The 15402-nt window shown below is 40.1% G+C and overlaps 4 protein-coding genes across 6 annotated transcripts; all 4 read left to right on the forward strand.

Moving 5' to 3' along the window:
• Positions 1-211: 211 nt before the first annotated feature.
• LOC135634075 (uncharacterized protein At4g28440-like) lies at positions 212-3073 on the forward strand. Its single transcript, XM_065144256.1, has 2 exons — positions 212-523; positions 2610-3073. The coding sequence occupies exons 1-2, from the start codon at positions 268-270 to the stop codon at positions 2798-2800; spliced, it is 447 nt and encodes a 148-aa protein (XP_065000328.1). The 5' UTR covers positions 212-267; the 3' UTR covers positions 2801-3073.
• Positions 3074-3849: 776 nt separating this feature from the next.
• LOC103978378 (uncharacterized) lies at positions 3850-5536 on the forward strand. The gene is made up of 3 exons (XM_009394154.3): positions 3850-4122; positions 4360-4799; positions 4902-5536. Exons 1-3 carry the CDS (start codon positions 3958-3960, stop codon positions 5341-5343), a joined length of 1047 nt encoding a protein of 348 aa, XP_009392429.2. The 5' UTR covers positions 3850-3957; the 3' UTR covers positions 5344-5536.
• A 481-nt stretch (positions 5537-6017) lies between these two features.
• On the forward strand, positions 6018-7177 carry LOC135632698 (monothiol glutaredoxin-S9-like). The gene has a single exon (XM_065141387.1). The coding sequence runs from the start codon at positions 6391-6393 to the stop codon at positions 6823-6825; it is 435 nt and encodes a 144-aa protein (XP_064997459.1). The 5' UTR covers positions 6018-6390; the 3' UTR covers positions 6826-7177.
• A 1233-nt stretch (positions 7178-8410) lies between these two features.
• Positions 8411-11377, forward strand: LOC135633148 (OPA3-like protein). Of its 3 annotated transcripts, none has more exons than XM_065142275.1 (4): positions 8411-8776; positions 9665-9799; positions 9985-10071; positions 11060-11377. In XM_065142275.1, the coding sequence occupies exons 1-4, from the start codon at positions 8648-8650 to the stop codon at positions 11147-11149; spliced, it is 441 nt and encodes a 146-aa protein (XP_064998347.1). In that variant the 5' UTR covers positions 8411-8647; the 3' UTR covers positions 11150-11377. The 3 variants fall into 3 exon arrangements, with proteins under 3 accessions (XP_064998347.1, XP_064998348.1, XP_064998346.1); XM_065142276.1 differs by having other exon boundaries at positions 10950-11124; XM_065142274.1 differs by having other exon boundaries at positions 8414-8776; positions 11085-11377.
• The last annotated feature ends 4025 nt before the right edge of the window (positions 11378-15402 follow it).

Here is a 15402-nt window from a genome sequence, read left to right on the forward strand (position 1 = left end):
ATTAAATACGAAGAATAAGCATGTGATTAGACCGGTCCTCAACTGTGCTCCCGAGGAAATGTCCACGGTTCCGATAACTATGCTTCTACGCGCAGATGTCCACGGCCATCTTTAACTTAACCTGTTCCGCGGGTTAACGCACACTCGACTGATCCATCCGCTTCGGCCGTCCCGTCTCCACTCGCCTCATGATATATATAGAGGAGAGGAGAGTGAGTCCGGGGGTGGCTGTCCTTGTCTTCTTCTAGGTTTAGGGTTTCGGCGGCCATGGCGACGACGCAACAGCGGCAACAGCAACAGGCAGCGGGAGGCTCGAAGAGGAAGCCGGTGTTCACGAAGGTGGATCAGCTGAAGCCCGGGACGACCGGGCATACCCTCACGGCGAAGGTGCTCACATCCAAGACCGTCCTCCACAAGGGCCGGGCCGGGGCTGCTGCCGCTGACCTTCGCCCTATCATGATTTCCGAGTGCCTCATCGGCGACGAGACCGGTGCCATCGTCTTCACCGCTCGCAACGAGCAGGGTTCGACGTCTTCCCTTCCCTCCTACTGAATCTTTGGTTTGATTCGTTGCCAAAATTGTCTAGTCTTCGTTCTTGCGCTTCCATCGTCTGCTTCACCATATGCCTCCAAGCACCGTTAAACGATAGTGTCAAATCTTGGTGCATCTACCTTCTTTCTTGGTAGGAGTTGGACACGATGATTAGCTATTTGTTGAAATTAGTTGGAAAGCATCTACATGACCATATTGATTATTTCCTTTTTCTGCACAATCGTTGCATTGATCTAGGAACTATCAAATTTTATTGTTGCTCAAGATTTTTATAGCTAGTGATCATGGGAGGACTTTTTTATCTGGTGAAGGGGAAGATTGTAGAAAACAATTTAGCTCAAAGCCTCAAACATCAAATGGATTGTTGTTTTTTTTTTTTGCTCATTAATTCATATATTTTCTTCTTTCCCACTTATGATGAGTCTTCCGAAAAGAAACACTAACAAGTGACACAACAAGGCATAAGTTTTGCGCATTTAGGTCGGCCACAATAATCTTCTGGAAACAAAAAAGTGAATTTATGCCAGTTAGTGTTTGTGCTTGCAGTCTTCTATGAGGGCAGGTTTAGCTTTTTAGATATTCTATTAGAACTAAAAGTATTGATCCTTCATGGAACTTTTGAGATTTCTTGTTGTACCTTCTTTGGTTGACATATCTTAGAATGCCACCTTGGCCAAGATACACAAGTCACTTCCTTTTTTAATCAGATAACATTCATACTTAGATTTGTTCGTAAAGTTTGTTGTTTTCTTAGTGATACACGAGTGTTTGCTCCAAACCAAGTTTTACATTCATTATTTGGCATGTACGGCTTATTCATGGAGACAAATGTTTACCAGTAAACTTTTTCTTTTTTATCATTTATTAATTATCTAAAGGGTGTTACAGTTATTTTTAGGGGGGATTAGTTTCACTCTTAGCTGTTTAGCTTCTTGGTGTCTCAACAATTGTTCCACTTCACAATATTATCGGTCCAAATTTTTGCTTGATCTTGTTTATGCAAGATAAGCTGTTTTTCCCAATCTATATATTTTTGGGATAGATAAGAATACCACTGTAGCAAGTAGAACATTATTCTGGAACATGGAATTCTTCATGTTGCTCAGTGGCATTGTTGGGTCTCTCCTATTTTATTGTTAAACTTAACATGTGAAATATTTGCTTGTGTTTTTATTCTTGAACTGAAGTGCATCTGGACGAGCCTCACTATGTGCACAAGTTTGTGCTTGTATGCTGGCATGTGCTCATGCATGCACATGTTAACAAGTTTCCATCATAGACAATGGATTGCACAAAAACCACATTTTTTGTGTGTACACCATTGATGGCACATGTGCTTTATTGTTTACCTCTTGTCTGTCACATAAAAGATATCAAGACAATCATCGTTAAAATTAGTATGTTGTCTTGGTACCTCGTGTATAAATATGACATCTGGCAACGGCGATCCTTCAGAATCCAGAAATATCACTATAGTGATGATCAGCTAATGATGATTGAAATAAACAAAATATATGGATTAAATTCAAGAGTTTCAGACAGTAATATTCACACAGCTTTCATTTACCTTGATTTTTTTTTGTTCCAGGATACTCTTTGCTGCAAGACACACACAACATAAGTTAAAAAAAAAAAAGGGGCATACCCGGTGCTCCCGCCAATGTGGGGTGTGGGGAAGGTCAATGTACGACATAAGTTTAGCTTATCAAAATGTTTTTTAACATATGTAGCTTCGACACTAGTAAAGACTTGAAGGATTGCAAGCGGTATATGGTAATTGCAGGCAAACAGATTCCATGGTGAGATATCTTTTGCTTAGATACTGCCAAAAAAGAAAAATAAGTTGTACCATGAATGTCCAATTTCAGATATGCACAAGAAGGTTGTCCAATTTTTATGCTTAGGAAGTCCTTGATCTTTGCTTTTGCTCTTGTTCTGGACTAAATTAGTGTTATCAATCGCATTATGCTACTTGTCCAACAGAACCTTTTCTTTTCGAGGAAGGTTGTTCCACAAAACTTGCTTGTAAGGTTTGTGAATGATTTTATTTTTGACAGTTGAGTTGATGAAACCGGGCACCACCGTAATACTCCGCAACTCAAAGATTGACATGTTCAAGGGTTCGATGAGATTGGCTGTTGACAAGTGGGGACGCGTTGAGGTCACCGAGCCCGCTAGCTTCACAGTGAAAGAGGACAACAATTTATCTATTGTCGAGTATGAGCTAGTGAATGTCGCGGAAGAGTGAAACTCTAAAACCTGCATCGAAGAATCACCAGTAACTTCTTACTCCTCTCCTGATGATTGATTGGACTGTGCAGGGTGTCAAAGCAAGTGTTTCCAATTAGTTATGTTATTGCTGATGAAGCTAGTGATGGTTTCAACCTTGCAAGAGTCGAGGCCTGACTAAGGTTGTTGCTGCATCAGTCTGTTCAGTTGATTGACTTAAAGTAACTCAGCTGATATTTACTATTGTCTGATGCATATATTAGAATTTAAACTCAGAACAAGATTTTTATTATTCTCTTTGTCTGCTATCCATCTGTTCTTTTAAATCCTTATGTTGCGGAGGCTTCTACACATCGTCTGCTCACCATTGGTGTGTTTTGTCTTTGCTACAGTAGTTGGGTGTTTCATCTTGTAGGAAGATGATAGTGTAAATGGAGTTAAGAAACGAAGCATTTCCACTATGATTGAGCCTTTCCTTTCTCGTCCAATTTAATTTTATGGTCTATTAAACAGCTCATAAATCTAGTTTAAGCACATCAAGTTGAAATAGGTTATATTAATTTCATTTTAGTCAAATCCAATTTTAACCAATTAATAATACTCAAGATTATTTATTTTTATATTTGAATTTGTTTCCGATCTGATCAAAGAATATTAAAAATGGAGATTACTATTTATAATTCATTTTCACTATTTACAATCCCATTTCCTCTTCTTTCATTTTGTTTTTCTTTTCTTTTCTCGGAGGACAGCGGCGTCAGCAGGAAGTGCGGATTAGTAACAATCGATGGTCGACAAATAACTCGGGAGGAAAAAAATTAATATTAAAAATACTAAAATTGTAAATAGTATGATAATATTTTATATATTTTTTAAGAAACGGTGAATAGTAAACTTCTAAAAGTTAGTATCATTCATGCTGTCAGTCTCTACATTCTACTAGAAGCTTCTTCCGGAACCTTTTGCAATCTTCGGTCCTTTTTCTCGCTTCCCGATGCTTCGACGACCTCCTCCCATCTTCTTCTTCGTTCCGTTCTCTCTCGGATATAAACCCATCGGCGCCGGAAAAGAACGTCTCAAAGGAAAGCTTCGGTAGCTGCAGCGAAGAACAAGAAGAGTGAGTGAGAGGAAAGAAGAGTGAGGTGAGAGGAGTGGGGAGAGGGGAGGGTAACGGAGATGGGAGCGGACTACTACAAGATCCTGGGGGTGGACAAGAGCGCCAAGGACGACGATCTCAAGAAGGCCTATCGGAAGCTGGCCATGAAGTGGCACCCGGACAAGAATCCCAACAACAAGAACGAAGCCGAGGCCAAGTTCAAGCAGATCTCCGAGGCCTACGAGGTATTCCTCTCTCCCATTCCTTTTCTCCTCCCCCAATTCTTCTCGCATGCACTCGGAAACATCGATATCGATTCCCTTTCTAAATTGTAGGTTTTAATCGGTCCTCGTCGTTCATTCGATTGTTTGTAACCAAATCCATCATAAATCGTCATGGATTGTTTTTGATATGTCTGTAGATTAATCGATTTGTCCGCTGAACATGGATCTTTAAGGAGTTCTCTCTTTTGTCCTTAACAGGTATTAAGCCATCCGCAGAAGCGCGCCATCTACGACCAGTGCGGGGAGGAAGGGCTGAAGGGGCAAGTCCCACCTCCCGAGGCCAACGGGGGCGCCACCTTCTTCTCCAGCGGCGGCGACGGTCCCACGGTGTTCCGGTTCAATCCGCGGAATGCCGACGACATATTCGCGGAGTTCTTCGGCTTCTCGAGCCCGCTTGGGGACATGGGAGGCGCGAGAAGCAACGGCGGCGTGAGAGGAGGGACCCGGTTCTCTTCCGGGGTTTTTGGCGACGACTTGTTCGGGTCGGCCTTCGGCGGCGGTGTCGAGGGGCCGATGAACTCGCGCCGGCCGCAGAAGGCGGCGCCGATCGAGAACCTGCTGCCCTGCAGCCTGGAGGAGCTATACAAAGGCACCACCAAGAGGATGAAGATCTCCAGGGAAATCGCTGACATGAGCGGGTAAATCTCCTTTCCTTGCTTCTCATTGCAGAACTCCTCCTCGTCCGTCTTTCTCTTCTCTCGTAAACAATGAGATCACTGACTCGATCATCCGCGTTTCAGGAAAACGATGCCGGTGGAGGAGATCCTGACCATCGATATAAAGCCCGGTTGGAAGAAGGGCACCAAGATCACATTCGAGGAGAAGGGGAACGAACGGCCCAACGTCATCCCCGCCGACGTCGTCTTCATCATAGACGAGAAGCCGCATCCCGTGTTCACCAGGGAAGGCAACGACCTGGTCACCACGAAGAAGATATCCCTCGCCGAAGCCCTCACCGGCTACACCGCCCACCTGACAACGCTTGACGGCCGAAGCCTCATCGTGCCCGTCGACTCCGTGATCCGTCCCGGCTACGAGGAGGTTGTGCCCAAGGAGGGCATGCCGCTGCCGAAGGATCCATCAAGGAAGGGAAACCTGAGAATCAAGTTCGACATCAAGTTCCCGACGAGGCTCACCTCGGAGCAGAAGGCCGGTATCAAACGATTGCTGCCGTCACCGTGATCTCCTTGGCTTGCTTTGGTGTTGCGCCGCGTGTTTGCTGAGGTGATCTCCTCACGTATTGTCTGATGAAAAGCCTCAAAAAGTATGTATCAAGGCAGTTTTCACAGCAGGCTTTTTTGTTTTTGGGGGGGTAGAATTCTTTGATATTAATTAATAGATAATGAGATATATGACATTTCCATGTCAATTTGTTCGTTATGACGTTAATAGGTTAAATTGTATTGATAATCAGGTTGGGGTGATTATCAATAAATTTAGAATCAAAACCAACGATTCAAAACTTTTGAATGATCAAAAAAATTAAATTACTTCTCAAAGATTCAAATCTACATAATCAAGTTTTGACTAATTAGCATACCATGGAATGTTTGACCAACTCGATACGCGTGGCAAAGTTTGATCCACGTGTATTAACCGGTAATTGGGTTTGGTAATAAATATTCATCAACAACTAGTCGATCCATTTATTTTTTATCTTTTAAATTTGTGTTTAATTGGAAATATAAGCAACCCAATTGATGGTCCGACGTCACCTTCGAGAAAATCTATCGCCCTCCACCTACCGCTGAACATCGCGTGTGCACCTGTCTCGGTTCAGACAGGGTCCAGATTTCCCTGCCTGGCACTTTTTCTTTTAACCTGTTGGGCCCCTATGAACAGTGCTCGCCTTTACGTGGCTTCTCCCGTTGGTCGCCATCGACAGCCCCTGTCTGATCGCAGACAGGCGAGTCGCCCTCCGAAGGACGCAATCCACGTCGTCAGGAGCCCACTTCACCTACCCCTTGACGCAACAAGGTACGCAAGCTGGAGACTGCGGGCCCCGTACGACCCCGAGGTGACGCGTTGCCACGTCATCCGCGGTTACGGGGATATGTGTGCGTCGCTACGACTCCACGCAGCACCGAAGACCCAACCGTCTCAGACGTCGGGACAGGCTTCCCATGACGTCATTCCCGCTCCCCACTCTTCGCTATATAACCCCTTCCTCCGGTTGCCGTGTTCTTTCTCTCGTCACTCTTTCCTCGATTTCCCCCGAACGGTTCCAGAATGCAAGACGCGATCCCGTACAGAACCGCGCGGGGCTGGTTCCCGACGTCGCCTTCGTCCTCATCCGCCTCGCCCTCCTCCTCTTCCCTCGGTGGAGTGACCGTGCGGATGATGGTGGCGGAGAACCCGGTGGTGGTGGTGGGGCGGCGGGGTTGCTGCATGGTCGACGTGGCAAGGCGCCTTCTGCTGGGGCTCGGGGTCAACCCCGTGGTGCGCGAGATCGGAGAGGAGGCCGCCGCCGTAGAGGAGGCGGCAGCCCTGGTGGAGGCGGTGGCCGAGGTCGGGGGCGCCGGTGGGGATCGACGGCGGTCGTCAAAGCTCCCAGTGGTGTTCGTTGGGGGTAGGCTACTAGGAGGCCTCGATCGCCTCGTCACCGCCCACATCACCGGCGATCTCGTGCCCATCTTGAAAGATGCCGGCGCTCTCTGGCTCTAATTTCCCCATCTTTTCTTCATTTATATATATATATATATATGTCGTTTGAAAGTAGAAAAAGGAGGTGATTTTGTGTGATTTCCTGGCAACCGTTTGATTTGGTTATAATCATTGCAAAAGTTGTAAAATTGTTCAAGGAAACAAAAAAAAAAGAGGGGGGTGGGGAATACAAATTATGGCCCTCGCATGTGACACTAGCCACTTTTAGATTCGTGCTAGCACTGGATCCATGACTGTCAATTTTCGATCGATCTACTAACGTCGAAAGAGAACAAGCCTGGCGGTCGGTAATTTTATATACACGTGCAGGTCACGTGAACCTGTTTTTACTACGAGTCGTCCGCCATTAAATGTCAGGTAAAGTCTTTGTTCTTTAATGCGTTATTCATATCCACTGCAGTCCCAAACCAAATTTTGACTCGGGAATGAACCATTCATAAATTAAAGGCACAGCCTGTTCGACCTAAAAGAAAGTCAACGCGATGACAAGTAGTAAGGATTTCTTTTTGTCGTTTGACCCTCGAAACAACAGGCCAAATTCGAACGCCACCCAACTTGTCATCGCGTTGACATTGTCGCTCCCTGTCCATACAAGAAGTCAACCCTACGGATTTCCTGGAACAATTCAGAGTCCCGGAAATCCACTATATCCGAGTGGGTTTGGCGATCGGGCGGTCAACACTGTCGCGTGGTTCAACCGGACAGAGGCGTTATCCACTTGTTATACGTCGTAACGCGTACAGAGCACCAAGGCATGCAGCGAAGAAGACCATCTCCTCCGTCGCCTATCAACAGTATTCTCATCTTCCTTTGTCTTGCAGAATAAAAACTCTCTCTCTCTCTCTCTCTCTCTCTCTCTCTCTCTCTCTCTCTATATATATATATATATATATATATATATATATATATATATATATATATATATATATATATATATATATATATATATATATATATATATATATATATATATATATATATATATATATCGTATGACTCTTCATTGTTTCACTACACTGGGGCCGGAGCTCGTCTAAACTGAAAAAAATATGTTAGGATTGCAATTGAAGGCATGAGAATTAGCAGATTCATGTTAGATGGGGAAACGCACAGGTTGGCTCAAGTTTAATCGTGGTGGTTCCCTAAGCCAAATTCAACGAGATACCATGCCGTGTGGGGACTCCGATGTTGATTGCTGTGACCTGAGCCAGCAATTTGGGCCGAGTAAATGGGCCAGACTTGTCCTGTGCTGAGTTCAGGATTGCATGGGGCGATTCAGTCTTTTTTTTATTATTTCAAGAAATGAAGCAGTATTTTAGATGTTTTCACCTTTTTAATCTTTAGTATGCGAAATATGTCCCTCAACATATTAAGATTCTCCATATATATATCTCTCTCTCTCTATATGTATATATACATGTATATATGTATATATACATGTATATATACATGTATATATACATACATACATGTATATATATATGCATGTATATATGTATATATATATATATCGCTGTTATGTATTGATAGATGCATTTATGCAGTTTTGCCGTATGGCTTCGTTGCGATCAAGAAGAGGATCGGCTGTGATTGATGCATCGTGGTCCGTCCGTCTCCAACATTCTCTGTTCTCGGTCATGATCAAGATGGTCAACCGCGCCGCCGGCATCCCTGCGACTGCGAGTCGCTGCTTCCTCGCTCCCCGCCTTCCCTCTTCCCCAAGAAAACCCCACTCGATTAGAACCCCTCGGAGAGAAAACCTAGTCAAATTCATCGGAGGAGAAAAGAAGAGGGAAAAGAAAAGGAGCGGGAGGGCGAGAGAATGCTACTTCCGGTGGTGAAGTTGGGATCGCTCGTGCTGCGGACGCTGTCCAAGCCCATCGCCTCCAGGCTGAAGCAACAGACCGGGAATTACCCCAAGTTCCGCGAGTACATCATTGGCCTCGCTCAGGTGCTCCCCTCTCTCTTGTTCTTTCTTTCCTTTTTGTTGATCAAAGATCTGTCCTTTTCTTTTCCTTTCTTCTATTTGGGTCAATTTGCTGCCCGTGACAATATCATTGGGATTGCATGAATCGAAGAGGGGAATTCCGGTTCGCTTGGTAGTTTTGATTAGAAGCAAACATTGGCATAAGCATCTTGCAATGTAGTGCATCAGGAGAGAAATGAAGGTTGCTCCCCCTCCATGTTTCTCCATCATTGTTCTTGATTTAGCTGTTTGCTTATCATGTTAAGATGCTATGAAGTCACCAACCTCTGTAGTGATTCATATTTCAACCCATATGCATCATTATACCCAAATAGTAGCATGATTTATATGTCGATCATTGGGATAGCATTGCCTTATGTTGTTGAATGTATTTTTCATATAACTACATCACTCCTAATTAATTGGATTTTGGAGTTTGATTATTGAATATTTCTTATGAATACATGACACCTGATTAATTGGATATGGAGTTCCTGAGAATTTTTCTCCACACTTATGTTCTTATGCAAAACTGGTATCTTCACTGTTGTTGATGGATTTCTTCTTCGAATGGTTTAATAATTAGGCAAATTTTCATAACTAATTGGATAAGAAATCCCTGGGAGATCAAAGTTTGTATCAATTTTTCTCCAAAGGTAGTGTTCTTATGGAAAGCTGGCTTCTTCAGTGTTGGTAAAGGATTTCTTCTTTCAATGGTTCTACAATGAGGCAAATCATCATAACTAATTGGATATGGAATTCCTGGGAGATGAAAATTTGCATCAATTTTTCTCCACGGTTGCGTTCTTCTGCAAAACTGGCATCTTCTTTGTTGTTGATGAATTTCTTATTCTAATGGTTTTTTGTAACCAGGCAAATCATCGCTTCACAACAACCATTCAAAGGCGCCTTTATGGTCAGGCAACTGATGTTAAGATCCGACCCTTGAACGAGGAGAAAGCTGTACAAGCAGCTGCAGACCTCATCGGAGAGCTCTTTGTTTTCTCGGTTGTCCCTATTCTTCGGCATTCTTTTTCTGATATTACTTGTCGATATATTCACATTATGGACATTTCAGCATGTATACACATCATAATGTACATTCACCCTCTTGTGCTCACAAATAAGAGTTTGTTGGTTTTTCCCTTGTTTTTTGTAATATCAACTACTTATGAGCCTCATTGCTACACTAGGTTGCCGGAGCTGCTATAATCTTTGAGGTGCAACGAAGTGCCAGATCAGAAGCTAGAAAGGAGGAGTCGAGGAGACAAGAACTCGAGGTAATTAAAAGGTTCCCTTTTACCTATACAGATCAATGGACTTAAATTATTACCTCAAACTCCTTTGTCATTCCCGATATCGCTCATGAATGTGTAAAATACTGCTGAGCACAATTTTGGTGTCACCTTGTTTTCTGTTATTGCACTGAAAATGTGCTTTGAGCTCTTTACCTTGGTTTTAAAAGAAATTTGAGTGATTATGACAGTAGATGTAACTCCTATAACAAATGATATGTAATCACTATACAGTGACCTGCGATGGAACTATCACAGTGCCATCTATGCTGCTTAGTGGTTCAATCGGAGCATCAGATGCTTAGGGATTGCAAGAATTTGGATTGTTAGAACCTCTATTTTGATTTTAGTTCAGTCTGATTTTTGGCTTGGTGCCTATAGATTTTTTGGTTTCCAAAAAAACAAAAGTTGGAATTACAGTATGTTAGTTTATAGGTTAAACTGTTTGTGGGTTTGTCTTTCTGTTATTTGGTATGAATTTGCGTCTGCTCACTTTAAATTAAAGCATCTTATATAAAATTTTCATGTTATATTATTCCGTCCTTCATGCAACCGAACATACATAACCAAGCATATATGTTTCTGTCATAATTTCTTGGCTCTACTTGGTTGCTTCCAGGATTTAAAACTTAAGATCAATCTTGAATATGTTCTTCAGTTACTTTTTGATCCAATGTCTATTACTGAACTTGATTTAAACGCTTGACAAAGTTAAAAAGGAATTAGCTCTGTAGACCAATTGGCTGACTATGCAGAGTTTCCCAACCGTAGCTTTAAGAAGGACATAAGGGCAGCTTTACCGATTCTTTCCTTTACTTTTTCGACGAGTCAGCTGTCATCTCATCGCCTAGTTTTATTTGCAGCCCGACAAGAGGCTGGTTGCCGAATATCTGATCCCGACACCACCCTTGTGTGTCGCTTGTCCAATCTATTCAGTTTGATCAGCTGTAACTCATATGCTTTCATCTGCTAGCATACGTCGTCTCATGTCCTCGCAGGCCATGAAGCAAAAGGAGCAGGAAGTGGCCAAAGAACTGGAGCTACTCAAGGTGAAGCTCGATGAATTAGAGCACCTTGCTAGGGGACGAGGCCTATTAAGCATTTTTGGTGTTACACATGGCCAAGAATCTCTCAAAAGCGTAAACCCAACATTAGCTGCTTGATGAACTTGAATGATTCCTGTAAAGATTGTGTCATGTTCTTCAACTCTGCTTATAGATTTATATTTCCTTTTTTTTTCAGAATAAACAGATTATTTGAGCAAGTGAAGGCTTATTCCTGATATTTATAACTCTTGTCGCAAGATTAAACATATCGATAGATATGACTGTGATGATTTATGACTGGTTTCTCTGTGGTAATTGATTAGAGCAACCACCTGTTTACTAAGATCATCATGCATTATTAATTTATTTGTGCATCTTATTGCCATGGATATATTTCCTCATGACACCCAAAATATGATTCCAGAAATTGCAGCGGAACAAAAGCATTCACAACAGAATCTTTACATAGACACAAAACAATATCCAATTTGCTATTTTAACAAATAGCTTTAATGAAAACATACCCACAATTAGCTTCACCAAGAAAAGAACATACAGTTTCTTACATTTCAAGCTGCAAATGAATCGTCTTTTCTAACCTATTGATCGAACGATTGGTACTCGACTTCGAGACATTTAGGGAGATTACAAATTCTTTTGCCAACTATAAATAAGAAGAAAGAAAATAAGGGAGATTACAATTTATTTTTGTCATGGATTTTATTTTTTTATGATCACATCTTTATTCTATAAATATTTATTATAATTTATTTATTCGTTAAATCATAAGTGAAAAAGTAAACATAGCGATAGAGGAAGGTCTGTTCTCCATGTAGTTCTACCTAGCGATAAAGAAAGGTATGTTCTCCATTGGAATATGATTTAGTACTAGTGGGAGGCTGCTATGAAAATAAAAAACAAAGAAAATTCAGCAATGCTGAGTAGGAACCTCAAAAGTCAACTCAAAATGAATACATGATAAAAAATTAATCATCTCATTGGCATATATCAAATACCTGAAGGAGCACTCCCCAACAGCGGATAGAGAGACTTTATCTTAGGAGATGAGTTTTTATTCTCATAACAGCGGATGAAGACAAACTCATATCGCACTCTCAACAGCGGATAGAGTGGTATCCTTTACTCGCCAAAGTGGGGACACGTCCCTCTCAATAGCGGATGGAGGAACCGTCTAGCCGTCACATTTGACGGCCTGCTAATCCTTGAGGGGAATCGTCTTACCTGCCCTCGACAGGGAAATAACATAATATCACATTAGTCATGTCTATATCGAGTTGAAATAACACATTTAAAATATCTCTTTCAAATATCATCAATATCAAATAATATAAATTAGCCCTCAATTGACTTGAACCATAGTTCAATTTACTAGAACCTAACCGAACTGATCTCTAATCCTCGTTTAACTAGTCTAGAATCACCCTATACTAGTATAATTTAGACTAGATTTGGTTCAATTTAGGTTAAACTGACCTGGATAAGTAAAATAAATTCGGAATCACCATAAATTGATCTAGACTAATCAAGTCTAGTTTAGTTCAATTAACGTTTGAGCTCAAATCCAATAATTACATAATATTGGATTCGGCTAAGCCGACTCATATACTGGTCATGTGCACTGCACATAAGTGTGCATGCACCACATTAGGTTGGACCAACCTTGGCCCATGTTATGATTATATGTGTCGCATATGATTGCCGATGTTGCGCTAGGGTTAACCTACTGGCTAGGGCTTGCCTCGCGGGTTAGGCCTAGCCTATAGGTTGGGCCTAATCTGCTGACTGGGTCTAGCCAATGAGTTGTGGCTTGACCTATGAGTTGGGCCTAGTTTGCGGATTGTTCTAACCTTATGCCTATCCAATTTCATCAATATTGAATTATGACAATATATATTCATTAACAATAATACATTAAAACATAACAACAGATTAAAGAATAAGATTAAAAGATAAACTTTAATACAAGAAAATAATATTCTTAATTTAATATAAATTAGAAATCATATTTTCAATACACAAATAATTTCAATGTGATCTAATCAAACAATAAAATTCTAAATTTTAAAAGGGATAAAAATTTTCAGATAATATATTATAATCTAACAATAAAATTTTTAATAATTAAAGGATTAAAAAATATTTTTTTGAACTACTCATAGTATATTTTAATCCAAATAAGATTAAAAAATAAATTATAATACAAGGAAATAACATTCCTAGTCCAAATATGAAAAATTAAATATCATGTATTCAATATATAAAACATGTATAATTTCAGTGTATTTAAATATAAAGAAACCTTTAAAGAGGATTGAAGAATCCCTTAAAATCTTTAGATAATATATCTTAATCCAACAATAAGTATTCTTACATTAAAAAAAATTGATAAATATTTTCAAACTACAAATATTTCAACATTTAAGGAATCAAAATAAAAATTTTTATTTTCCAGAAAGGTAAGGAAACCTACCTCTAGTCAACCGAATATAACTCCTCGTTCTTCCCATTATTGGGCTCGACTAGGTGAGGAACGAGGGAGAGAAATCTCTCCCTTTAAATAGGAGGAGGTGAGCCTACATTAAAGGAAATTTATCTTAGTTTTTATATTTATTTAATGTGAATCATTTTTATTTAATATACTAACAAATATGATATCATCATATTTGGAATATTTAATAGACATTTCCTAATTTGCAATAGTAGAAACAAGATTAATATTTCCTAAATTATAATAATAAGTAAGGAAATAAAAATTGATTTCTAAATTAAATATTTGATTTGATTATATTTCTCCCATTTTAAAGGAAATTTAGTCCCAAATTTAGCTTACCTTAATAGAATAGGTGAGGATATTGCTCTCGCATATATTCTTTTCTTTCCCACGTTACCTCTTGGTCTGAATAGTATTGCCAACAAATCTTTACCAAAAGTGGCATCATCTCTTAGTTGTAGAGGTTAGTAAGATATGACATATGATGGATCCTTGATATATCTCTAAAGCATATACACAGAATACATCATAGATGTTAGCCAAAGCCGGGGGCAATGCCAATCTATATGCCATAGACCCGACCTTTTATAAGATCTCGAATGGGCCAATGAATCTAGAGCCTAACTTCCCTCTTTGACTAAACCTCATAACTCACTTGGTTGACGACATTTTCAAGAAGACGTGCTTACCAACTTTAAACTCTAGATCTCTTCGCCTTCGATCTGCATAACTTTTCTGACGACTTTGAGTTGTTAATAATCTTTGGCGTATAATTCAAACATTATTAACATCTTTTTGAATTAATTGAGGCCCTAAAAGTTTTCGTTCTCCTACCTCATCCCAATATACATGTGATTTGTACTTTCTTCCCTAAAGAGCTTCAAATTGAGTCATCTGTATACTAGAGTGGTAACTATTGTTATAAGAAAACTCAATTAGGTGTAAGTACATATCCCAACTCCCACCAATGTCCAAAGCACATACTCTTAAAGATATCTTTAGGAGTTTGTATTTTCCTTTCAGATTGACAATTAGTTTGGGGGTGAAAAGCTATACTAAATTTTAACCGTGTGCCCAAAAAGTTTTGTAGAATTCCCTAAAACTTAGAGGTGAACCTTGGATCTCTACATGAGATAATGCTAATTAGCACTCTATGATATCGAATAATCTCCTTAATATATAAGCTTACTAGTTTATCTAGTGAATTCTTCCTGTTAACAATGAGGAAGTGTATCCAATGAATTCTTCTTGTTAATAGGGAGGAAGTGAGCAGATTTAGTAAATATGTCTACTAATTAAGGTATATAGTTTTGAATGCCGAGCGGAACGTACCTGTCCAACAGTAAACCGATATGCGAACCTCTCGTTATCGGACGATATATATATATATATATATATATATATATATATATATATATATATATATATATATATATATATATATATATATATATATATATATATATATATATATATGTATCGAACAATATAGTACCGTACCGAGAGAAGGTCGAAACTTTGGTATGGTACAATATTTCAATCCTTGTTACTACTACTTAAATTTGTTAGGATCAAGAGCACTAAGAGGGGGGGGGGGGGGAGGGGGTGAATTAGTGCAGTGGAAAACTTTCGACGATTAAAACTGCGTTTCGTACGATAAAAGCAATTTTGGTAAGAAAGCCGATTCGTAAATCACTTTAACTTGTGATCAAGCGAGATACAATTAAAGCAAATATATAAAGGCAGTTTGCAGTTTAA

Source organism: Musa acuminata, chromosome BXJ3-3 (genome assembly GCF_036884655.1).
Source record: "Musa acuminata AAA Group cultivar baxijiao chromosome BXJ3-3, Cavendish_Baxijiao_AAA, whole genome shotgun sequence".
Classification (NCBI taxonomy): Eukaryota; Viridiplantae; Streptophyta; class Magnoliopsida; order Zingiberales; family Musaceae; genus Musa; species Musa acuminata.

Excerpts from the sequence above, each read along its gene's own strand:
- LOC135634075 (XM_065144256.1), top strand. The coding sequence starts at position 268 with ATGGCGACGACGCAACAGCGGCAACAGCAACAGGCAGCGGGAGGCTCG. Across the intron at positions 524-2,609 it reads CACCGCTCGCAACGAGCAGG|TTGAGTTGATGAAACCGGGC; the intron begins GTTCGACGTCTT and ends TATTTTTGACAG.
- LOC103978378 (XM_009394154.3), top strand. The coding sequence starts at position 3,958 with ATGGGAGCGGACTACTACAAGATCCTGGGGGTGGACAAGAGCGCCAAG. Across the intron at positions 4,123-4,359 it reads AGATCTCCGAGGCCTACGAG|GTATTAAGCCATCCGCAGAA; the intron begins GTATTCCTCTCT and ends TGTCCTTAACAG. Across the intron at positions 4,800-4,901 it reads GAAATCGCTGACATGAGCGG|GAAAACGATGCCGGTGGAGG; the intron begins GTAAATCTCCTT and ends TCCGCGTTTCAG.
- LOC135632698 (XM_065141387.1), top strand. The coding sequence starts at position 6,391 with ATGCAAGACGCGATCCCGTACAGAACCGCGCGGGGCTGGTTCCCGACG.
- LOC135633148 (XM_065142274.1), top strand. The coding sequence starts at position 8,648 with ATGCTACTTCCGGTGGTGAAGTTGGGATCGCTCGTGCTGCGGACGCTG. Across the intron at positions 9,800-9,984 it reads GAGAGCTCTTTGTTTTCTCG|GTTGCCGGAGCTGCTATAAT; the intron begins GTTGTCCCTATT and ends TTGCTACACTAG. Across the intron at positions 10,072-11,084 it reads CGAGGAGACAAGAACTCGAG|GCCATGAAGCAAAAGGAGCA; the intron begins GTAATTAAAAGG and ends ATGTCCTCGCAG.